Below are 24,891 nucleotides of genomic sequence, written 5' to 3'. Positions count from 1 at the left end.
GCAAGTGAAGGACAGCAAGCGTTGTCATCAAATTGCAATGAAAAAAAAAAAAAAAAAACAATGCAAAAAGGTGAAAGTGGAACGAAAGAGTTTTCATTTTCCCAGAAAACATGAACCTAAACAATGTACCTGGCTGTGAATGTGATGTTCTAGTTTATTGTGAATGCGCTGATTAACATGTAAATCGCTATCACGTCTGTGCTGCATTTGAACACCTCATTTAGCATCATACGCAGCCGTTTATCTCACTGAATGCAATCGAAGTGCACGGAACAGTCCTGAATATTTATGATGGGTTTACTTGCATAGGTGCGGGGGGGGGGGGTCTAGGTCAAAGAACACGCGCATGACTTTTATTGCCGCCACCATCAATGTGATCTCTCCATTGGCCGATTGCCTAAACGTCGCGGCTATTCCGTTAAATGCCGCCGCCATCCATCTTGGAAGACAATAACACTGATTGTAATGACGACTCAGGAGAGCAGACGGCCAGCTGCCCGCTTCCCTTCAGCCCTGGAGAAGGCAACCGTGCGTCAAGGCCGAGCAGTCAAAAGCTTTACGACTCATAAGGAAGAAATTAAATCTAAAAAAAAAAAGACTGCTATTATGTGTAACGTCAACGCGGTCGTCCGCTGCCATCAGTTCAGCGCCGCAGTTGAATTGATGGCGTTCTAACGAAATGCCACTTTATCGAGCACTCGGTTAACTGATTGATCCCCCGCCTCAGTAGGTAAAAGCCAAATCGTTGCGCGCCTCGGCGTGCACAGCCTTCTCTCGCTCTCTCTCACTCTCTCTCTCTCTCTCTCTCTCTCTCTCTCTCTCGCTCTCTCTCCTGCCGTCCGTAGACGTGTGCGGGCGTCCCGGCCGCTGCCGCCATCGATCGGCGGCGACCTGCGCTCAAACACAATTAGGTGTGAATTCTCCAGATTGTATATCGACGCGTCTCCTCCTCCTCCGTCTCGCCCCCCCATCCGCCGCCTGTTTGCGTGTGTTTACACCCGATCAATAGTCACACACACACACACACACACACACACACTATACAGGTGTTATCGTGCCGCACAGTACTAAGAGCTTGCAGATTAAACACAAGTGCGGCGTATGCTAATGTACTAGTCGTGTGTGTGTTTTGTGAGGACGTAAACACACGGCCGTGCGCACACAATGGGCCGGAAACATTTATCTACACATCCAGTGCACCTTCTGTGGCTCTTTGTGAGGTTTCACAGCATCTCAATCCAGTATTGACCCTCTAGCTTGTGTGTGTGTGTGTGTGTGTGTGTGTGTGTGTGTGTGCGTGCATGCGTGCGTTTGTCCGAATAAATTCATTAGCGCTTCACTTTCCCCCTGCCGCCTGTTATCATGACGACCATTGTTTACCCTCCTCATTCCGTCATCAATATAATTGGCCGGACCGCCAACCCACCCGACTGATCTCTCCCAGCGCCCGCCAGCCGTGACCGATCCGTCTCACCGTCGGCTCCCACCGGCCAAAGACACGGCACCGTGCTGTGTACTGCTGTTTTTTAGCGCTTAAAAAAAATCATTGCATTGTGTTTCCGACATCCTGCGGGAGTCTGAGACTGTGAATGAATAAAAAGCAAGAGATGGGCTGATTTTTATCACTCACTGGCCGCCTTGCATTATCTTTCCTCACGTTATAGTCTCTTATCTTGCCTTGTCTCCGGATTTTTCCGTGGATGCCGACATGCGGCTGTGCGCCCCGCCAAAGGTCACGCATTGTTTGACTCGCCCAGCGGGTGAATGCAATATGATAATTCACCTTTTTTTTGTGTGTGTGTGTGTGTGTGTCTGTGTGAGCCTCCGTTGACCATTGTTTGCTTTGAATGTCAGTCATGTGTGTGAGAGCTGGGAGCAGCACGGGGGGGCTTTGGCTCGGTTTCAGCTGGAGGAGCACTCACACACACACACGACACACACACACACACGCAAACGAGGGGGCTAATTCAGACAATAAGCAGTGGACTGGTTGCACCCAGTAGTCACGGCGAGGCTCTTTCCTTTCATTTGTGTGAATGCTCGCCAGCAGGGCTCTGTGGCCATTTAGCTCAGTAAAGTATGAGTGCAGGCCCATTTAGAGTCATCACACCCCATTCTGGTCCAATTACAGCGGCTCGCTGCTAGATATTCCAATGCAACAAGCAACTTGAGGAACTGCTAATGAGGACTCTGCATACGCACAAACATTTTATCCAAACCATCCCCAAAACGGCAAAGTGGGGAATCTAGTTTTTTCCTCCCCTTGTTGCGGTTACATAGAAGTGCGGATCTACCGCCACCACTCTGGTGGTGGTGGTGGTGGTGGTGGAGCTGGTGGTGGTGGAGCTGGTGGTGGTGGAGCTGGTGGTGGTGGTGGGGAGTTGTAACGCTAATGCAACGAAATTGAATTAGCAAGCTCTTGTTAACAACGCGGCAGCGGGGGAATTTGCCCACCCAATAAAAAGAGCAGGGGAGAACTCGACAAACACGAGCAACAGTTGAGAGGTGTTTGTTTTGTCGTTGTGAGCGGCGTGCGGCCTCGTCGGCGCCGTTCTCCGAAGAGTCCCGTGGCGTCGCGCGTTCTGCCCCGAAGCTGATCTGCTGCCAGTTTCCGTCGACCGGTCTGAGGTGAGACCCACTCGGGTTTTTCTTCAGTCTGCCGTCTCTTTGCGTTGTTGTTAGCGGCGCTCCTGCGGCGCCGTCGCAACCTGAACTCAGAGCTTTGATCTCCGCTCCGGCCTTATCAGCCCCCCCCACACCCTCCCCACCCCCACCCCACCACCCCTCGTCTCCTGCTCCGCTGAGTCCAGCCCGTAAGGCTCTGTTTGATGCCTTTGTGTATTTCATTTAATCAATTTTAGTCATTCAGTAAGATTAGCGTTAACTTCTTATTTATTATTCTACACAATGCTGACTTTTAAGCCGCTGCTTATTAGCTTTAAACGCAAGACTTTACACGTGGACTAAATGCTTAATGTGGATTATTCTGCCGTTTTTGATCAAATATTTGCCGCCTGGTCGTGCAAATGTTTGTTGCGGCGCTAAGCTCTGCTAGAATGCTCCTCTGTGTGCCGCTCTGCGTTGTTTGTAAACGCGTTTGAGACGCGTTTTTGAAGTGGAGAGTTTTCGGATCCACAAGTTCCCTAAATTGAATTGCAACATACGGATGATGCCTGTTTTTGCAGAGACGCCCAGATTGCAGGGAATCTCTGAAGTCCGGTGCTGTGTGTGTGTGTGTGTGTGTTTGTGTGTGCGTCAGTGTGTTTGACAGAGCCGACATCTGCATCTCCCCGAAGCTGCGTTCACGTCTGCGTCGAGCCTCGGAAGCGGACGACTGCGCCGGCTCTCTTCTTCTTCCCGCCTCGCTCGTGTCACTTCCTCTCTAATAAACTGTCAGTTTGGTCTAATCGGCCCAGCTGGCGCTGCCAGGCTGCTGCGCGCGTCCGTCAGCGGGACGGAGACGCAGCGCGGGTTTGCGTGAGTTCTCATGCGGCTGCGCGTTGCAGACGGCCGTCAGGTGAGAACGAGCGCGTGATTTGATCGAGCCGCATCCCTGCAGCGAACGCACGCAGGAAACATTTTTATATCATCAGGGAGTTCTGTGACTTTGCCTGATTTCTAATTTCACGTGGCTGACCTCATCGTATTCTCAAAATAAGATAATCCATTAATTCTTTAATTCACCCCCAATGACGAGGAAATTCTCCCAGTGTTTGTGCGGCTGTTCTGCCGCAGAACTTTTACCTGCTCGCAAAACTATCGCCTCCCACCTGGAGAGAAAAGCAGCGAAAAAAATAAATAAATGAAAAAGTGTGACCTTAAAGTTGGGTGCTGTCCTTGTCGGAGGTGTAATTACGTTTGTGTCTCTGCTTTCACCGGCTGGGAGAGGAGAAAAAATATCGAGGGAGCGAGACAGAAAGCATTCCTCCCATCTGCTGCTTGTGCTGCTCTTCCTTTATTGTGTCCCCACCGTCGCCACAAACAGCCAAACTTTTGCCCTCACGTTTGATCCAGACACAACGCCCCTCACCTCCCCTCCCCCCACCTCCCCACCCGCTCGCGTCGCGGCCTCGTTGTATCAGACCTCCTCAGCCGTTTCTCTTCCGGATGTTTACCGCGCTCAGCCGCTCTTACACGGTTTGCTCGGCCGGCTGGGGACGTCGCCTGTCACACTGCGGCGGCTGAGTCTGGCTGAATTCTCGACGCTGCAGTAGCGGCGGCAGCAGCAGCAGCGTGTCCTTGATGCTCGGCGTCGTTCGTCCCCACCCGGTGTCGGTGCACTTTGTTTCAAATTGAAGTCAGGAGGCGAAAGGTTTTTAGTTCTGTGTCACCGGAGCATTTCGTTGGAAAACAGAGGCAAATGATGATAAATGGAGGAAGTTAACGAGCAGTCGACTGATTCGCAGCTTTTTCGGGTTCAATTGCTTGTTCACATCCCGCCACTAATTACTTGCAGAGTACTTTTGTGCCGTTTTTTTTTTTTTCCTTAATTTGGTTTGATTGTTTCCTCTTCTTCTTGTTACGTCTTTAAATGCAACCTTGTTTGTAACTTTTAATATATTTTTTGCTTTATAATCTAATGTTGGAATCTTTGCTCAGATTACAAAGTTCTTCAGTGGAACAGTGGGGGCAACACCGGAACAAATGTTCAATAAAAAGACATAATGGTGTTGATTTTTTGTACGTGAGGGCAGCTGTTTATGGAGGAAAGAAATCAAAATAATTAAGGTAAAAGGGAAATAACTGTCAGATTCATTGTGCCCTTCTGCCTGGAGCAAAATGTTTTTTCCGTCTATTTTAAAGCTGCTGCCGCTGCTGCCGTATTTTACATTATCTACACAAGCCCAACAAAGCCTGACCTTGGGTCATTATCTTGGCACCTCTGCTGAATTGAAGCATCGTTGTGCATTTATTTATGTACCTGCTTTTCAGGTTGTCAACAGGTAGCGCCACCAAAACAGGATGCGTGTTCTGTGTTGCCGGGGGGGGGGGGGAGCGCCAGAAGCTGGCGAAGCTGAAGGTCTGTGGGCGTTTCCGCCGCTGGGCCTTCTGGATGACGGCGCGGCTGTGTGTGCGCCCCCTCACTGCACGGCACTGATCCCACTCACTCCTTGCTCTGCTCTGTCCTCGGGCTACGGAGATGGCGAGAGAGCGTTCGTGGAGAGAGTGGTGGGAGGAAAAGAGAGCGAGCCAACATGAGGGGAAGCTGCTTGGGCAGAGCTGATGGATGGATGGATGGGTGGATGGATGGATGGATGGAGGGATGGATGGAGGGAGAGTGGGCGGACGAGGTCAGAGGTGCAGATCGACATCGGGCTGGGAGGAGGTGGAGGGTTTCGGCGAGGATCCAGGAGGAAGGAGGGAATATTTTTTGGCAAGTGACTCCAGCGATGACCCGCCCGGCCCGGCAGGAAGCAATCAGAGTTTCTTCGCTTCAAACGGAATCGCTCTCGCTCACTGCGCTCGGCTCCTTCTCCTCTTTTGTCCCGCTTCTCATTATCTATCGGCCCAATTTGACTTTGCGAGCAACCTCCGCGAGAAGCTCACCGGCGACGGCAAACACACTAAATCCTCGACTTTTTTTTTTTTTCTCGACTACATTTTTTTTCTGTCGCATCTGCAGAAGCCGCAGAGTTGAACGCGGGGCCGACCCTGGACGTGACGATGGCCAGCAGAAAAATGCTGGAGGCAGCGTTCTAACGAGGACGCGGCTGCAGCAGAGTTCAGGGGGGCCAGGGGCTCGGCCTCGGCATGCGAGGAGGCAGAAGTGCAGGGAGAAGTGACGACGGAGCAAAAAGCGAAAGAAACTCGACAAAAGTCGAAAACTGTGAATCCACAGCACTTTACAATAAGATTAGTTTGAGATTAACAAAAACATGAGAAAGTACAGAAAGTTCATAGCACTCAGGAGCACCAATCCACCTTTGCGTGTCATGAAGCGGACAAATGTGATGCAAGTTCAAGGTTTGGGTGAATAATTTACTTGTTCACAGCTTCAAGCAGTTTTTCATGAAATCAGAACACATTAACAAGTCTATCTATTAAACCCACCAAGCAAGGCTCTTTTTATTTCCTGAAAATTCAAAATACCATGCGGAAAGGTCGCATTTAGCATGAGAGGCACCCGCTCTTTTTTCACCCTTGCGGCGATCCCTTGTTTTGTTTTTTTTTGTTTAGTTTTTTTGCGATAATGAGGTGGGTTACTGAATTATAAACCGACTCGGCCGTGCTCGGCGATATGAGCCCGTCCTGGATTAAAATGGCTGCGCGATGCGCGCCGGTGGATCGATACCCGCACTCACACACTGGCTGGTACGGTGAGGCAGAAGTTGTATTGTAATCACTCTGCCCTTTGCTGCTAATGCCCTCACACTGAGCCGTAGTTAGAAATACAGAAATAGTGATGAGGGGTTGGGGAGGGGTTTAATATCGAATCTCACGTGCTCACACACACACACACGCACGCACGCACACCTACACACACCGCTCACTTGGCCTCGCCCGCCAGCTAAAGGGAGCTGGGCGTGAGGAGGGTGTCAGCCGGCGAGAAGATGGAGAGTGAAGGGAAAAAGAAAGGAGAGCGAATGCAAAAAAGGGATGAACGGAGCTGCAGCGCTGCAGGGCAAGGACAGATCAATACTCCCGCACACACAGCACTCCCACGCAGGCGGCTAAATCACGCTTGCTTGCTCGCTGCCTCTCCTGCTTCCTCGGTGACCTCGCGATCCCACACTCGCAGTTTGGAAGAGTTTACTCTTGCTTCTGCAAAGAAACAAAGAAACGCAGTTTGGAGTTTTCTCTCTCTCAAAAAAAAAAGTTATCGGCCCAAGTGCTCTCGGGCTTCTTCTTCGTCAAAAATGTTTTTTTTTTTTTTTTAAGTTTAGCAAACCCTCGAAGGACTCAATTGAGACTGTCTTGGGCTTTTAAAATCTGTTCCGCGTGGTTTCGTAGAGGAACAGACTTTGGGGCTGCAGTGTAGCCGCAAATTTCCCCGTTCATTAGCACATCACTGCGTTGAGATTGTGAGTGCAGGCAGCACGTCAGGTTGTGTTATTGGCTTTAATTGCTGCAGCTCATTAGTTGCTACATGGTGGCATGATTTGCAATAATTGTAGAAGTACGTATGCGTGTAGTCGCCAGTGTAGCGACCAAGTAGCTTGGTTTTTTGCCAACATTTTCTAAAAACCTGCTGCTTCCATTGTTGGCTGCTTCAGAATATTTCTTAAATAGAAAAAAACTGAGGGCGTTGCATTTCAAATTTGAAAACACCCCAATAGGCGGAGTTAGAATGCCCTGCTGTTGTTTTTGGACACAGTTCAGTATAGTCGGTTTCCAACCAGTGCATCCGTAGCGCGTCTATTAAGCTCGGCTACGTGTCATTTCACAGGTAGATGCATTCAGTCATTTGTTTTTCAAGGCAAGCTGCAGATAAAGTGAACGACACTGATCGGGGGATCTGTGTGTTGCACCAGTGGAAAACCACTGGGAGGCCGGTGACTTGTCAAAAACCAACCCATTGTTTCAAACGAGGTAAATCATCTCATGCCAGTGACGCCGGATGGATTCTAATCTTCCAGCAGTCCCAACATGACTCGGTCAGAACTGGATTTAGAGCTTTTTTGGGGGGGGGAGGATTAGGAGAAGCTTTTGGACAAATATTTTGTGTCATCTGAAGGTCACCAACATGTCTGGATAGGTTTTATTTTTTCCATTAGAAAACTTGCACTCCATGCAGGTGACTTGCTCGACTTTATACACATTTACACAGTAAGAGACCAGTTAAAGTTGATTCCCTATTTTTTTTTTTTATTATTTTTGGTGTTGGACTTTGGTGCACCAATTATTGGACATGGCTTGATGGAGTGTTTAGAGTGACAGAGTGTTTAGTAGATAAACAAAGGCAGCAGATCAGCTGGACCGCCGGGTGCCCAGCTTTGATTGTAAGTGCTGTTGATGGCCGCTCTGGTGTGAATGTCTGGCCGCTCTTCTCCAATCAGAATGAGCTGCCAGCTCAGTGGATTTTGACAGCAGCAGACAAAGGCGGGCCACCGCAGAACTGCTTCCTCTGAGTTTGTCCGTTTCGTTTAGTCGCACTTTGTGATTTTCTGCTGAATATAGGGATAATCTGCAAGCCACTGAGTCCAACAGTTTTGCAGTTTGGACAGCGAAGTGAATAAATGCTGAATTTGGAGCCAGATTGTTTTTACCGCTGAGTACTTTTTCCCCACAACATGCTAACCCTCCTTTGCAGTCTCATTCCTGCACTAGTTTTAAGTACAGTCTGACTGCGCAGCGAGTCTCCAGCCACATGTTTTTTGACATGGCTCTCGGACTCCACCAGCCAAGGCTTGTTGACCACACTGTGGTGACTACACGCTTTAGTCCGTCTCCACATGCGACAGCTTTCGGGGGTCGTAACTCCCAGTGAGGGTGTCAGTAAAGTGCTCGGAGACTTTGGTGAGTGGACTTCCTGGTGAGGCAGGGAAAGGATTACGCTTGTGAGTGCACAGAAAAAAAAATAATTTCTGAGCTGGAAAAAAATAAATAACCCATAAACTTTTCTTAAGAAATGATGGCAGGGTTGGGTTTAACAGTTGTTGCAAGTTTGCTTGAAGAAACAGCTGAGAGAAGGAGAAATTATCGGAAAACGTGGGCAACAAATGTAAATGCAGGAGGAGAGATTAAGATTTCACTTCCTGTTCGCCTCTTATCTTGTGCTGTTCTCTCAGCCCTCCCCCCCACCCCCCAACCCACCGACCCATCACCACCACTTCAGAACCACCAATCCTTGCGAGGCCGTCCTGCATGTCTTAATTAGGCAGCTGTTTAAAAGCAGGAGTGAGAGTGGAGATGTGGGCTGGGGATTAATGAAAGACGAGTCCGCTAATTGCACAACAAGGTCAGGGCCGCTTTACCTCCACAGCATAATTGTGGACACTACATGTGATGCACGGCCCATTTTTTCCCAGACAGCTTTATAGTTAAAGTCATAATTGTTAGTGTGTGTGTGTGTGTGTGAATGTATTTTATGCTCGCAGCCTTGCTGGGTGTTTCTTTTCTTCAAGTGCACGAGTGGCCTTTGTGTTTGCGACAGTTGGGTTCTGCTTATGAAGCCGCGCTATGCACTGCAACCCCCCCCCCCCCCCCCCCGCCGTGAAATTCTCGAAGGTGTCAGCAATCACGACGCGGACTCCCCATGATTTATTTTTATTTATATTTTTCAATTTATTCTAACTTAGCGTGTGCGGGAGCGTAGCTTGACTCCCGCGGGATAATCAGCAACAAAGTAATTCCTGAGCTGTGACTGGAAACCTTGCTGTTAACTGCTGTGATTACGGTGTTTTTGTCTTGTGTAAAAAACAAACAAACAAAAAAAAAACATTTAATTTTGTCCTGCTGGAAGCCATAAAACCCTGTTTGAAATCTTTTTTTCTCTGCTTAGTTTCAGCATTCACTTGAGGAAAAAAAATAAAAGCAGAGTGTTTATGTGTATGTTTCGCTCTCTTACAACAGCTCTCTGCTCTCGTGTGTGTGTGTGTGTGTGTGTGTGTGTGTGTGTGTGTGTGTGTGTGTGTGGGCGGAAACTGATGGACCAAAAGTGACTTTACTTGTATAGAGGCAGTTCAACGTGCTCCACAACTACAAATTAAAAGCATTAAAAAGACAGATAGTGCTGCCGCTACTGCATCCTTCAGAAATATTAAACTGCTGTTTGCTTTGACTGCTCCCCCCCGCCAGTGGAACACTTAATCAGCCTTATGGTCCAAGTGACCCCCCACCACTCACCTAATCCATCTCTGCTGTTCCGCCTTTTTTTTTTAATGACTTTGGGTCAGGATGATGAGCGGCGGTCGGGCCGGCCAACAGGAGGAGCAAGCAAACAGAATTAGTGGGGTGGAGGTTCCCAGAAGCCCTCGCTTAATTCACATTTTTACCGTTCTGTCTTTTTGAGCGTAGCATCAACATCCATTTCTCGGGCACATGAAGCGCTGGCCCCTTCTTTTGACCCAGATCATGCAACTATTTAACCCCCTTCCTCCAGGGATGCATTTTTTCAACACGTTTTGACAGCAGCGGAGGTAAAACCTTCTGGGGAAACAAGTGTCATACTTGCCAGAATGGCTATGTGCAAGAAAATTACAGAACGTCCATATATTGATCTCATGGGTCCCCCCCTGGCGATGACGACCAGCGAGCTTTGACCTTTTTGTCTGACTAAAACTAAGGTCAGGCTGCATCTTAAATTGGGGTCATTGAGGTGAATCAGGGTGTGTTTCATTTTTATTTTTGTATGTTTTCAAATATGGACGCTGGCAAATTCATAAAACTGATTTTTTTTTTTTTTTGTATGTAGCAGCTGCAGCTGGATCTGCTCAACTGCACATTGAGACAAATAGCTGATCAGCCAGTCACACGGCAGCAACCCAATGCATGAAGCGGTAGAACCTTCGGGATGTACATCATGGATGTTTAACCAACCACCACCCCGGCAACTGTGTGAAGCTGTTAAGTCAATAAGGACGGAAATCTCTGAGCACCTTCTCGAATTCATGCCGTTCTGACCTCCGACTATAGAGGCCTACTTCATAAAGTGCCTGAGTGTCTCTTGCACTTAAACATACCATTATTCCGCACAGCTCGATGACATGAGCCTTTATATTGTTTCTATCTCAGTCTAATAGGTGTGTCTTAAAGGCTCTGTGATCCATCAGATTAACCTTGACCCCCCTTTTGTTCAAAAATTGGACAAGACGGTCTCTCGAATAAATTGCTCCTTTATTCTTTTCTAACATCCCCTCCATCTCTCCCTCGCTCCCCTCCCCCACCCCTCCCTCCTCCACTGTGCTTAAGGATATGCAGCAGAGCGCTCGTCTGTCTCTCCCCACTTCCAGGAATCAAATTCATCAGGCCGATTTGTCTATATGTGGGTCACGGTCTTAATGGGAGTGGCTGATTCGGATGAGGCAAATGAAAATGGGATGTCATTAGTACGCCGGGCTCATTCACGTTCGCATTCCGCCAGATCTGACTATCTGATTCAGAGAGAATCCAATGAAAATCGGCGTGTCACAGGAGACTGCAGGCTGTAGATTACGCCTGTTAATTTCCATCTCCAGCAGGCCGTCGTCAATAGACACACACGCACGCACACACACACCGATGACAGCTCTGCAAGCAAACAAGCGTTTCATCCCTCCATATCCTCCCTAATGCCTCCACCAGTGAATCTATTAGGCTGCTGTAGCATAAATTATGAAATGTTAAGGAATCGATGGCGCAGACGTACAAGTCACAGCGGATTTTGACGTTGAATCGACTGCGATACACACTTCCTGTTGGGGATTTCTTGCCCTGGGTTCCACATTTATCATCATGTCCCCTGCAAAACTGCACACAAACATGGAGAGAAATGCCATTTATGTTTTGGATGGTGTTATTTTCTATAATGTCTCATTGTTTGTGCAACCTTCACAGGTGCTATATTAGCAATATTAGCTCTCCTGGCTGAGCTCCCCCCGGCTCTCAATGTTTGAACGCAGAGCTGTGTTTTAGCAGCGTGATGCAGATGACCGATGGGGCGGCATGTGCACACATAAAAACACCGGGTGCTCAGCCGCCGACTGTTAAAAATAGAGCGGCGGATCATTGGTTCTCATTTTCACCTGCCGCTCGACCCGAAGCCGCCTGACATTCACATGCAAACGCGCTCACTGACACGGGGCGATACGGTTGTGATGCAAATCAGCGGGTCACTTCCTGTGAAAACGTATTAGCCCTGAAATTAAAGCCGGCCCAGCCGTCCGCCAGGGGCACCTGCCTGTGCACGCTAAGCAGCCTGACTGCTGTCCGAGCGGCACCGCCGTCCATCTCCATCCTGCGCTGCAAGCAACGATGATGGCGGCTCATCGCCGTCTTGCAAAAAAAAAAATGAATGTAAAAATCAATCTCTTTTCTTTGGTGTTTTCGTCTTTTCCCTGTTGGAGAGGAGCTGATTCTTGTCAGTCGTCTGTTTTTTCCTTTTTTGATTGTCAGGCCACATTGTCCCAGTGTATGTCAGCGCTTGTTCCAGTGTGTGTCTGTCAGTGACAGCCTTGAGGCCGGCTGTCTGTTTCCTTTAATACAAACACACACACACACACACACACACACACACACACACACGCAGGTTTCATGTTAGTGGGATGGACGTGGACGCAGACAGAAGGCCTGCGGGACCGGGCTAAATAGGAGCCATCAATCACACTCACGGTGAAACAAAAACAGCGCGCACTTCATGGCGGAGGCTGTGTGGACAAGGTTGCAGTCAGTTCTTCATGACGGAGGTGAAGTCTGATGGCGTCAAAGGTGGGGAGGGGGGAGGGTCGCCTCTGTGATGTCACAGCAAGTAGGCAGGAAGTGAGTGGAAAGCTGCAAAAGGCACCGTGAAAATGACTGTGCTCAGTTTGACAAAAGGAATGTTGGGCAAAACAAAAGGGTGCATCCAGAATTGAATCATAAATTTAAAGGTGGTGATGGAAGGAATGACGGCTCACAAAATTATACATTTCTCTAAGTTTAAATTAGGCGTGTGGAAAAAAAATGATGCTGTTACTGATGTTAAATTTGTGAGATTCTTCATGCCTGGAATTTTGAAGAATGTGACAAGTTCGCCCTGCGGAGCTGAAGGCCTTACCTCACCTTACATCACCGTCCTGCCCCGGAGCCAAGTGGCCTGGGCTGGAGCGGCTTCAGTGAGACAAACATTTTTTTTTTTCACTTTCCAAAATTGAAACCGCGCAGAGCTGCTCGTAACTTATTTGTGCTCGGCGCGGGGCTTGAAGCGGCTGCATTTGTTTTGGATCACGGGCAGTGCAGAGGGTTCCCAAATCACCACCAAATGCATGACGCGCAAATGTGAAAGAGAGAGCAAGAGGGCGGGAGAGAAAAGCAGGAGAGCAGGGCGACAGACAGACAGACGGACAGACAGGCGGGCAGACGGGCGGCTGGGACACAAAGGGATAAAATTCAGCCTACGTTGCCGCTCACACTGTAAATGAACACCAAATGGAAAGCAAAAAAAGGGGGGAAAGCGTGTCTTTGTTGTAAGTAAGGGAGAGGACGAGGTGATATTATCCTGAAATTGCTCCTCCTCTGCCTTTTGTTCCACAGGCTCTGATAAACCCTGTGAAAATGATAGCTGGAGCGAAATTAGGGATGGCAATAATGGACATGAAGCGGGAGTGGGGGGGGTGGGAGGGAGATAGTATGACAGTGGAGGGGAGGCAGAGAGAGAGAGAGAGAGAGAGAGAGAGAGAGAGAGAAAAGCTGATATCAGTCAAGAACTATTTGAAAGGACGAGATGGGGGGAAGGTTAGCGGAGCGACGCGGTTCACTGACGAGAGCAGCGAGGAGGCTCTCAAAGCGGATCAGGGCCTGGGTGTTGTGTTCGATATAATAGCAGAAGATTAGCCTTGTGAGTTGGCGCGGGCGCAGTTTTGTTTTGTTTGTTTTTTTGGGGTTTTTCTTTTTCAATAAAAAACGATCAGGATGCCATTTTTTTCTCAGATTGAAAAAGGGAACTATTCTGTGGTCTTAAGGAGTGGAAAGCCTGAATTCTCTAATAGATTAACTCCCCTACCCCTCCTTGTGGAGGGTTGATGTATTGACTTGTAGGTAGCAGGACTTTGCTTCATTTTGGAAATGTATTTTTTTTTTTAATTTTGTTGTCTTTATTTTTTTTTGTAGGATTTGTGCGGTTAGTAACATCTACTCAGCTTCACTGTTGATTTTTCCCATCCTTTGACTTCCTCTGGAGCTCCTTGTTGAGGCTTTTCATTTTGAATGTAAATGCAGCTGTTCAATTGGAGTAGCGTGCATTTGGCCCGGGCTTTAGTTTTCCTCCAGGCAAGAAACCTACAGACCAAATCGAGATGGATCTTGATTCGGTCTGTAGGTTTCTTGCCGTTTCCGTATTTTCTGCAGACGTACAAGCACCTCTGTGTTTGCTTCTCTTCAGCTTTCTTCTTTCTTTGTCTGGACGGTCGCCTGTCTGTTCCCCCACTCCACACTCCCTGCCTGATGTGCTGCAGAACAGACCTGTCATGTTGCTGTGATGTAACTCTGCTGCTCTTTATTTTGTCCGTTTCTGTGATGTAACCGCCCTGTCTGCCCGTAGTGTGAATCTGTTTACGCTCGCACCACTGTGCATAGCGTTATACGCTCGCTCAATCAGCTGATCTGTCGGGTGAACAAAGCGCGACTTCATTGTTCACCCTCCAACCAACGTCGCTCGCTGACATTCTTGCCCATGGCAGCTCTGTTGGGTCATTATCCCTGTGCTGTGTTTACGGTGTGATGTCAGCCTGGGTGAACCAGGGCAGAACAGAGAATCAAATGATAAAGCAAAGCATCGACCTGAATGGCACGGCTTAGAGCTTTCTACCTGATTATGCTGTGAGGCAGCCACGCCGTTCTCTGCGCAGACCTGAGCGAGGTCTTTACTTAGAGCTGATAACAGGGATTTATGCTGTATTTCAGATCTTAGTCGTAACATGGAAAAGGTTGCATAAAGGGGTTATATGTAGAGCAGGCCAGGAATTGTCGGTTCAGAACAAGAAGATTTGAAGCTTTTAAGCTTTTTTTGTGTCCAATTGAAACTCATCCCCATTTGTATTTTAATACAAATGACTTTTTTAATTTGGCAAAGGCTGGTTAAAAAAAGACTATTATTCATTTGGCAGTTATTAGGAGTCAAGTTGGTAAAAGTTAGCTTAGCACGCTAATTTAAATCACCTAAATTAGGGATAAAGCTTTGACAAACATGGCTAATTCTTAGCTTGTTAGCTACCTGTCTGTTAGCTGAAAGCTTTCAACACATGTTTGCATCATGAATTGTCTGTATGTCTTGATTTGTGAAAAGTAAATACTGAGATTATATAGGAGGTCTGGCTCTACACAGTGGCAACCTTTAAAAGGCTTATTTCTTCTAAGCGCCAGGATTTGGTGTATTTACTCACTATTTAGCCTTGAGTAAACAACTTGAAGGAGTTTTTCTCTGTCCCAGCGTGATCCATCTGTATTTCAAATGACAGCCACATTATTCGCTAAACGAAGTAAACGTTTGGTATTTACAGGATCGTTTTTTTTTCATTCATTCATTCATTCATTCATTCATTCATTCATTCATCTTCTATACCCGCTTATTCCTATTCAGGGTCACGGGGGTCTGCTGGAGCCTATCCCAGCTGTCTTAGGGTGAAGGCAGGGGACACCCTGGACAAGTCGCCAGTTCATCGCAGGGCCACATAGAGACAAACAACCATTCACACTCACATGCACACCCATGGACAATTTAGAATGCTCAATTGACCTCACATGCATGTTTTTGGAGTGTGGGAGGAAGCCGGAGAACCCGGAGAGAACCCACGCAGACACAGGGAGAATATGCAAACTCCACACAGAAAGGTCCCAGGTCCGGGCCCCGGAATTGAACCCACAACCTTCTTGCTGTGAGGCACAGCGCTAACCACTGCGCCACCGTGTCGCCCCAGGATTGTTTTTTTGTTTTTTTTTAATAATAATCTGAGTGATCCCAGACATCATTTCACAGGATTTTGCTTTACCCAGATCCACAGAGGAACTAATCAGTCATTCATCTTCAGACTGCCTACCTGTCTGACCTGGATATTTGTGTGCGCTGTGATGTTCGCGGGGAGAGAGACCTTCAAAAAGTGTCTGCTGCAAATGAGAATCATTTTGCGGGTGTCGAAGGCCGCCCACCAGCTGAAAGAATTAGCGTCAGCGAGCCAGAGGGCTCCTGATCTGTGTTAGGGCTCTTTGAATTATTGATTCCCACCTGCTGGGGTCACGTCGCGCCTCTCCGCCGTTCCATCAGCTCTCCGTTAGGTCCCACCACCTCCAGCATGTGGCGAGATTTTGGAAAGCAGTAGCGGTGCCAGCTGTTGCAGGTCCGCGTTGGTGTGCGAAAAAATCCGACACCTCACTTCCGGACCCCTTGTGTTTAGTGTTTGCAGCATATCTCCAAAACCTCTGCAGCTTCCCTCTGCTGCTGCTGCTGCTGCTGCTTAATTAATATTGCTTAATGCGCCGCCGCCACTGTGGGTGCCAGGAAACAATTCATCGCTCACATTTATTGTCTCAAAGTGCCTCGTGATTTACGATTTTAGAGTTGGGAAGGAAATGGACGGAGAGAAGTGAATTTATTCCTCCTTCGCCTCCAACCAGCGACTCCAAAGTCTGCTGAAGTTGTTTCAGTGGAGCTCCGTGAAATGTGTCTCCTTTGCTGTTTTCATCTGTTTTATTCATCGTATTCATCATTTTATTCATCGACGGCACTCAGTCAGCGGTTGTCTTTTTTTTGTTTGCGTGTGTGTGTGTGTGTGTGTGTGTGTGTGTGTGTGTGTGTGTGTGTGTGTGTGTGTGTGTGCTTTGTTTTTTTCTACCATGAATATCTAATTTCTAACAGCGTGATCCGACGAGATGGATGGACGGACGGACGGGAAGTTTTTGGCTCGTCGCCCCGCCGGCTTCCGTAACGACGCCTCGAACGGCGTATACACGCTTCCCGCGTGACCTCCTCTGGCGCCGCGGCTGCCTCATCTTTATGCATGGCGTCTCCGCGGCGCTTATCCATCACTCTGCTGCCGCCGCCGCCGCCGCCGCTGCTCTTCCCGGGCGACGTCCCCCCGATGTCTCGCTGCAATATGCGCCCGCCGACCCGCTCCTCCGTCTCTCAGACGACCATCTGCGTGTCCAACCTCCCACTCCCCCCCCCCCCCCCCCCCCACCCACTCCTCCCTCCGTGATGGGATTTGGCTTGTCACCGCATATCTATATTATTGCACCTTGACGAAATATGCCTCCCGCTGTGTGTGTGCGTGTGTGTATGTGCGTGTGTGTATGTGCGTGAGCGTGCCGCCGTGTTCCATTTAATCAACAGTCCCTGTTGGCACATGGGACAAATTGATCAGTTGGGTTGCCAGCTGTCCTGGCAGATCTCTCCTTCTGTCTCTCTATTTCTTGGACCGACCCCCCCACCCACCCCCACCCAACCCCCCGCCGACAAAAACCCACTTCTCCCTTTGCTCCCCCCTCCTTGCTCACGCTTCTACCCCGACACGTTGGCAATGCGCTGGCAGATACTTTGGGGGGAGGAGGGGGAGAAAAAAACCAAACACGTGTCGTCTAACGAGGGGAGTGATCTTTCTTGTAAGATCCAGCCCCCTCCCCCACCCACACTCCAAACCCCCCGCCCACCCCCTCCTCGCTTTGTTCAGGTTCTCCTCATCACCCGTCGACAGATGGTTCGCCAGCCTGTTTTGATTGATGTGACCTTTCCATGGCGCCGCCTGCCCACGACTGGCTGGCCTTCGAACGGGGAGGGCAGGCGGGGGGGGGTGCCGCCGCATTGAGGACGGGGACGCGCAGCAAGGGGCCGCCTTTGTATTGTCTCCGTGCGCCCGCCCGTCATGAGAGACACGCGTCGAAGGTGCAAAAAAACGTGCATCCGCGCCGAGGTCGGCAGACGTGTCAAAAAAACAACAAAAAAAGCCGAATCCCATTTCTGTTCTGGCGGCTCTATGCATAATTCCACCTTGATTTTTTTCCCCGTCCCCGCGTCCTCGGCGTGGTGGTGGCGAGTGGAGGGACGGTGGCAGCTCGGTCAGGAACAAAGAGAGTGGATTTCAGAGCCGCTTGACAGAGTGCGTGCGTGTGTGAGTGTGTGCGCGTGTGTGTTTTTGTCCTCGCCTGTGCTGTGAGCACAGAGCGTAATGACAGATATTAGAAAGTCGATTACAGGGTTCTTACAGCCTTGGATACGCCGCTCAGACACATGTGCGGAGCGGAGCGGCCGCGAAAAATCAACTCTGATATGTGACGGTCGAGCCTTTTGTGGCCCTGTGTGTTTTTTGTTCCTTTTAAGAAAAACAAAAAAAGGCTGAATAACAGTCGCGCCATCATCGTGCTCGTACTCGAGTCGCGCCTTGAAGTGATTTCGCGGAGAGTTTTTCTTTGGTGGGTCCTTTTCTGTTCTCACATTGATTTGCTCCGTGTGCAGCGTCTGTTTAACTTGCAACCCCGCGTGACACTGAGCCAGAGGTGGGAGAGACTATCGAGCGTTTAGCTCTTTTTATAGATGTCATTCGAAGGGAAGACATTACTAAATAAATGTATGATGAAGCACTCAGCGTCTTGAACTTGAATAAACCGCCTTGGTTCTCGTCTGACGAAGGGTAAAACGCTTTATTTAGCTTTGTTTGCCAGCTTGCTGTCATTAGCCTCTTGGTTGGCACACCCGAAGATAAATCTCCCAGATTGCTTTAATTATACCTCCCGACTTCATCAGTCGGCCTCGTCTTTTTTTTTTATCATTATTAAATGTTCAGTAATGAGACGACTCCCTGAGGTGCCCTCCTGTTAGAGAGCAATAGGTTTCGCACTGAGGAAGCATCCAGTGTTGTTTTTTTGGAACAGGGCAGGTTCAACACCACTTAGTCCATCCACCCGTCCATCCATTAAAAATTCCTCACTGCACTCATTGTCATAACTCATTTTCACCATTGAAAAAACACAAACACAACAACAACAATAAACAAGAAAACTATGTGTGGACATCCATAAAAACAGTATAGTTAGCCGTCTGTTTGCAGCCTCTCATAAAAATATTTGGTTTTAGCTTCCTGCAAACACCTGAGCAGCGGTGCTAGAACAAAATGACTGGCAGAGGCGGCTTTGCTGACATCACAAAGGGCCGATTCCTCGAACAACACGGTCTAATAGGAAATGGACTTTTCTCAACTCAGTTCATGAACCAACGTTTGGTATAATGTTGGTCCTTTAATCTAGTCAGTTCTTCCTGTTCCCCTCATCCAAGAAGTCAGTGCCTAGACGGTCTGCTTTAACATTTGAGGAGGGAGAGTCCTTCAAGTTTCATGAAGAGGCAGATGAAAAGTGGAGAAAAAAGTAAGATGCGCTGCCGACGACGTTTTTTTGGGATAGCCAAGAGAGGGCAAATGAAAAGCAGGACGGAGCATTCCACCGCTGCCGCCGTGAACCTGCTGTTTAGCACGCCGCCTCAGAAGAGATGAGAGCGCTGGAGCGGGAGCCGGCGCCCTGATTTCACACCCATTATCGCCTGCTCCCAACGCCGCGGCGGGTGGAAAATGAAACCGCGTAGGGAGACTGTGCAAAATCACCTGTTTTCATCCACCGCCTGGCTTTTACCAGGCCGCTTGTTGTCGCACACGCATTGATAAGCCTCCATTACATGGTGTGTGTCTGTGTGTGTGTGTGTGTGTGTGTGTGTGTGTGCGTGTGCGTGTGTGTTTATTTTCTTGCCAAGAGCCCGTGTAAGGTCACGGTGCTTATCGCTCCCTCGCCCAAATTGCCACCAGTCGCAGTCGCACCCCCTGCTGTGCGTGTCAGTGCCAGGCAACACAACAGGCTGAAGGGAAAAGTTTTGTCACGGCGAGCCTGTAGTGTCGCCTCCAGGTGGACGTTTTTTGTTGTTTTTTTTCGGTCTTCGCAAAGACAACTGTCACGCCGTAACGTGCGAGCCGTTCAGACGAGCTCATCCATTTCTTCTTCTCTCCTTTACTCACTCTCTCCGTCTGTGCTTCCCTTCTGCTCTTTCTTCCCTTATTCGGGGTCTCAGTGATGTGCGAAATCCAAAACGAATCATTTGAAAAATCGTGGAGGCGTGAGTCATGATTCTTCGTCGCCGTTAGTTCGTCCCTGCAACCACTGGCCAGTTAACTGCAAGGAGGAAGTCCAGACGTCGTGTCACTAAGCCCGACTGCTATACCAACTGCACTCCTGTGAACATTTTACGTCAATGGTCTTTTTGTTTGCTTGTTTGAACTTGGCTCCTTTCCTTCCTTGCTATGAGGCTGAGCTGTGAACAAACAGATCACTCACAGTAGCCCGGACTTGCACGCAACATGAACAGATCACTCAGTTGCTCGCCGCTAAAGGCCGGCAGCAGCTCTTGCTCTTGCGTCCTCTTCCCATTGGGTTAGTGCAAATGGCTTTACCCTCCCAGTTGTCTCGCAGATGATGCCAAAATGTGCATTTTAAAGGTCTAAACCAAGGGTGTGCAAACTACGGCCCGGGGGCCATATGCGGCATATTAAGCTTTTTCATCCGGCCCGTCGATACTTAAAGAAATATTAATAGTCGGTAGGTCATAAAATAGCTGTTTTTCATCCATTTCTTCAGTGTTTTAAGTGTAATTTCAATAAACATCTAAATACTGTGGGGCTTCAAAGACACATATTTTGTCGTTGTTATGTTGTTTATTCGTTGTCAATTGACATTTTCTATATATCCCTCAAACATATTTTTTTTCCTCCTATGAGGTGGCTCACCAAAACCATCCGTCCATCTGCAGCTTCTCTGGCCCCTCTTGTCAAATTTTAGAACCCGTTGCGGCCCACCAGTCAAAAAGTATGCCCAGCCCTGCTGTAAACGGACCACCGTGATAACCCAAGTGATCGCGCTGATCGGATTTCTAACGAACCACCATTAACGTTGTGTTTTTTTTCTCCTGTGCCCTCCTCCAGCGTGCCCCCCTGGCTCCTACAAGATGTCCTCCAGGCAGCAGGAGTGCTTCCCCTGCCCGGCCAACAGCGTGGCGGAGGAGGAAGGCTCGGTGGTGTGCGTGTGCGAGGAGGACCACTTCAGAACCCCGCTGGACACGCCCTCGGCCCCCTGCACAAGTAAGAACACCACCCCCTGTGTAGCTGTGTCACGTGGGGTCAACGTTTTAATTAAAGTTTCTTTTTTTCTTTTTTCTTTTTTTTTGCCGGGGGAGCTCGTGGCCGTTCCCACAATATAAACATCGCCTCCATTTCCCAAAAGTCTCTTACGTAATCTGGACAAGAAATGCCTTTTTTCTCTTTCTTCTTCAGCGGCCTTGGTAAATACTCTCCCCTGATCGGTCATTGACAGATTTCTGCATTCTGTTTTCTGGAAAACAGGCCCCATCTAATCATATCAGTCGGCTGGAGAAAGTGGATTTAACAGCAGCAGATGACTGGCAACAGCCCGTGGCAAAAATCAATGACTCTCCATTCCTCCTTCAGAAAACACCACAGCGCTATTTCTCTCTCTCTCTCTCACTCTCTCTCTCTCTCTCTCTCCTCTCTCTCTCTCTCTCTCTCTCTCTCTCTCTCTCTCTCTCTCCCTCTCTCTCTCTCTCTCTCTCTCTCTCTCTCTCTCTTTCTCCTTCCCTCTCTCTCTTCTCTGTGACTTTTAATTCATTTTAAGAGCATAAAACTTTCAATTCCTGGCTAATTGCTCAACTTTTCCGCCCAGTGGTGAGAAGGAAGTGAGAGATTAGAGATGTAAGGAGCATAAATCTGAATGAAGTTGATGCTAAGGAAACACAGAGCAGAGCGCTTGGCATGCTTTCGTAGGGTTGGTTTACCTTACAGAATACCCACAGTTAGGTCTTCATTTATCCGCTATGCTTTATTAATTATACGGAACAACTGTGTCTGCCCACATGAATTGGCATATTTAGCCCTCTGTTTACAGCCTCCTGCAACAATGAGATTTCCTCTAAAATTGATGGATCTTCTTAATAATTGGAAGGTGGCTTAAAAGAATTGGGGGGGTTGGTGTGCTGCTGCAGATGAGCTATAAGATGCAACCAATCCGCTGCTTAGCCCAGGGATCAGCTGACCTCCCGCCTCCCAACACGGGTTTTGAATACGTGTGAATGCAAATGTCTCCTTATCGCAGGAACCTATGGGCCCTCTGGTGCACTCACACCGGCCGTTGGCCTTCTCATCCTAAAAAGACCAGTCAAGGCGTGTGGCTTCACCCGTCCTTCACCCCCGCGTCCCTTCATCCTCCTCCTCCTCCTCCTCTTCTGCTCCCAAATCGCCTTTTCGTGTGACCGGAACCCTCGTCGTCGTCGTCGCCGTCCTCCTCATCCTCCTCCACCTCCTCCCCCTTCCATCCCCATCTATCCTCGCCACCTCTCCTTCACCTCCCGCCCTCCCTCCAAGCGTGTGACGCAATCCACCCAGCCAGCCAGCCAGCCAGCCAGCCAGTGCCCCGGGAGGGGTCTAATCCTTTTCTTTTTTCTTTTTTTTAATTCTTTATTTCTCTTTTTATATCTTCTTTGAGAGGCCTGGGATTAGAGGGGGATTTATTTTGGCACTTTTGAATGTGATATATGCAGAGGAAATGTCACGTCACCGTCACTGTTTGACCCAGTTTGCGACGCCAACCAGCATCTTTGGGACGGAGCAATCTGACGACGACCTTACATGAACCTGTGCCGGGTCCCGTCGCCACCCCCGCCCCCCTCTACCCCCCACACCTCCTTCCATTTCATTTGGTGCGCACATTAGGTTTCGCTGCCTCTGCAGCCACTTTAACCCTTTTATCAGCCATCCATTCGTCATCCCCCCACCCCCCCACACCTGGTCTCTACCTCTCCATTTTTCTGTACATTCCTTCCAGTCTTTCGCAAACCCCCCCCCCCACCAACATTACTGTTGCATTACCTTCCTGTTCACCGCACCATCCCTCTCTTTGTGCCCCCCCAAGACCCCCGTGCACGCACGCCTCCCTCCTCCTCCTGCCCCCTCTCCAGGTCTGTCCTCTCAAGTCATCCACTCATCGCTCTCCCTTACGCCAAGCTGCCGCTTCCCGTTTCCCTCCCTCTTCATCCTCCCACCTCGTGCGTGTAACCACCCCGTCCTTCTTCCCGCCGACCAACTGGAAACCTTGCGCCTCTGTTTCCCTCGAGCGGCAGGCTCCATCACCCCTCCACCTCGCCGGCCGGCCCGTCTGTCCATCCGTCCGTCACCTTTCAGCTTTTTCTCGCCCCGACTTTCGTGCCGCTCTTCTCCAATAAAGATATACTGCAGGGCCAATAAGACAAAGACCATACAGCGGATGCTTATTGATTCCTGTGCGGAGCCCATTGATATGGCTCAGTAATTAGATGGAGGAATAATGGGCTCTATATCCTGAGAGCAGGCAGGGCAGTAAAAAAGAAAAGATAAAAAGCCTGCAGGTCGGGGGGGTCTGCGCTTGCGCGCCTTTGTTTACATGCACATTCGCTTTGTGTGCGCACACGCTTTGTGTGCACACACGCTTATGGCTGCGCGTGTGGTCATAATAGCTTTAATGCTAACAGCGTTGGAGGGGTGTAATTACACTATCGATCGCCGAGCTCCCTGATCTCTGTGTGATAACATTTATAGCTGCCTAATGGCCACATTAATTATTCTATTGATCAGGTAATTATGATCATCCCAGGATTTGTTTAATCCACTGCCTGCTGCGGGAGGAAGAAATAGGGAAGAGGGCAGATCTAGAATTATTGTAATAAAAGGAGGGGCCTCGCAGACGGATGAGGTTCCGCCGCGTGTGCCGCATTATCCCACAGCAATTAAGGCACAATACAAACGCTTTTCCATTCTCGTGCCTTCGCCTCTAAGAGGTTGAGGTATCAGGGGTCTAACGCGTTTCCCGCTGTCTTCTGTTCCCATTGGCATAATAGACCCTTCATTGTTGTGTGAATCCCTTTGAAGCAGGTAAAGGAATTTACAGCAGATTTTTGCAGGTGAAACCCGTCTCATTCCAAACATCCCTTTGTTCCTGACAGCTCTTTACAAAGCTGCAGTCTTTAACAAAGTAGCTGTTTCCTGTCAGATGCGGCCAAACAGGCAAGCAAAACCCCAGTCAGAGATATATATTATATTATATTATACTGTCCTTTTTTTCTGCCTTGGCAGAGGCAGCCGCCGCTGACAGGACTGCAGTGGCAGTAAGCGAAGTATCCAATAAATACAGTCATGCATAGTGTTTTCCAATATGTCTCCACAATTGGATGTCCAGGCAGCAGGAAGTATGGAGTGGAATCTGAACAGTATCAATAACACATGTTGATTTAAAGACCATAATGGCGAAAAAGTATAAGAGCGCACAAGAGTATTGTTTGGATTTATGTCAAAACAGAAACACTTCAAGTGAGCAGATTATATTGTTGTCATAATGCCCTGTCAAAACATTTCCATAAATTGCTTTTTAAAGGAAGGCCGCAGGTTACCGTTTATTAAACAAGGCTGTCTTCTAAAGAAAGACACCTGGGATCAGGTTCAGTTTTTGTGTCCACGAAGAAAATAAAGCGCTTGCAGCCATAAAGCAGGCACACGAATCTCCATTAACTTCCTGAAGAAATAATACTGCAGCAGAATCATGCTGTTATTAATAAAGTTCATACTGCCTCAGGATTTCAATGATTTCATCATTCAACAGTCGGTGACAAGCATGTGATGAGCAATTAAGGAGTTCACACTGAAAGGCAGAAATTTGCTTGCCTAATGTGACAGAAGTCATTTTCTCTGTCAATAAAAGTAATTTTCCTAGAATGCCAATAGCGCTCGCCTGCTTCCCCCGCTGCTTCGCTTTAAACGGGTATCCAGAGCAGTTTGGCCGGGCCGAAAATACGTCGACCGACGGCTTCCGCGGCAACGCTGCGAGTGTAAATTAACAAGAAAACACGACAACGCAGCAGCGTGGCGGCGAGGCGGAGGGGGAGTCTGAGTCATCGGTATGGAGGGGAAAGAGGGGATTAAAGATAGAAACAGATGGGACGACGGGAACATATTAAAGACGGAGAAGAAAGGAGCAAGAGGCTTTGGGGAGGTCAAGATTTAATAATAAGCAGGGCTCTGATTCATGGGAAGGGAAAAAAGAAACGGGCGATTTGAAGTGAAAGGAGGCGGCGCAGGACCGAGAAAGCTCCAAAGTCGAGCGAGGCGCGAATGAAAGACCCAGCTGTGTCTACATCAACTCTGTGTGCGTGTGTGTGTGTGTGTGTGTGTGTGTGTGTGTGTGTGTGTGTGTGTGTGTGTGTGCGTGTGTGTG

The 24,891-nt window shown here is 48.8% G+C and overlaps 1 protein-coding gene across 1 annotated transcript in view; it reads left to right on the top strand.

Annotated features, from left to right (window-relative positions):
- The window catches only part of epha10 (EPH receptor A10), a 131,324-nt gene that overhangs the window by 63,143 nt on the left and 43,290 nt on the right, over window positions 1-24,891 (top strand). Inside the window, exon 4 of the mRNA XM_076051677.1 lies at window positions 20,562-20,717. Coding sequence (XP_075907792.1) covers window positions 20,562-20,717 — 156 coding nt within the window. The remainder of the gene's footprint in view (window positions 1-20,561; window positions 20,718-24,891) is intronic.

This window comes from Nelusetta ayraudi, unplaced genomic scaffold (genome assembly GCF_046127955.1).
Source record: "Nelusetta ayraudi isolate G7.1 ecotype Tasmania unplaced genomic scaffold, CSIRO-AGI_Nayr_v1 ptg000135l, whole genome shotgun sequence".
Lineage (NCBI taxonomy): Eukaryota > Metazoa > Chordata > Actinopteri > Tetraodontiformes > Monacanthidae > Nelusetta > Nelusetta ayraudi.
This window is presented reverse-complemented; position numbering and strand designations above follow the sequence as displayed.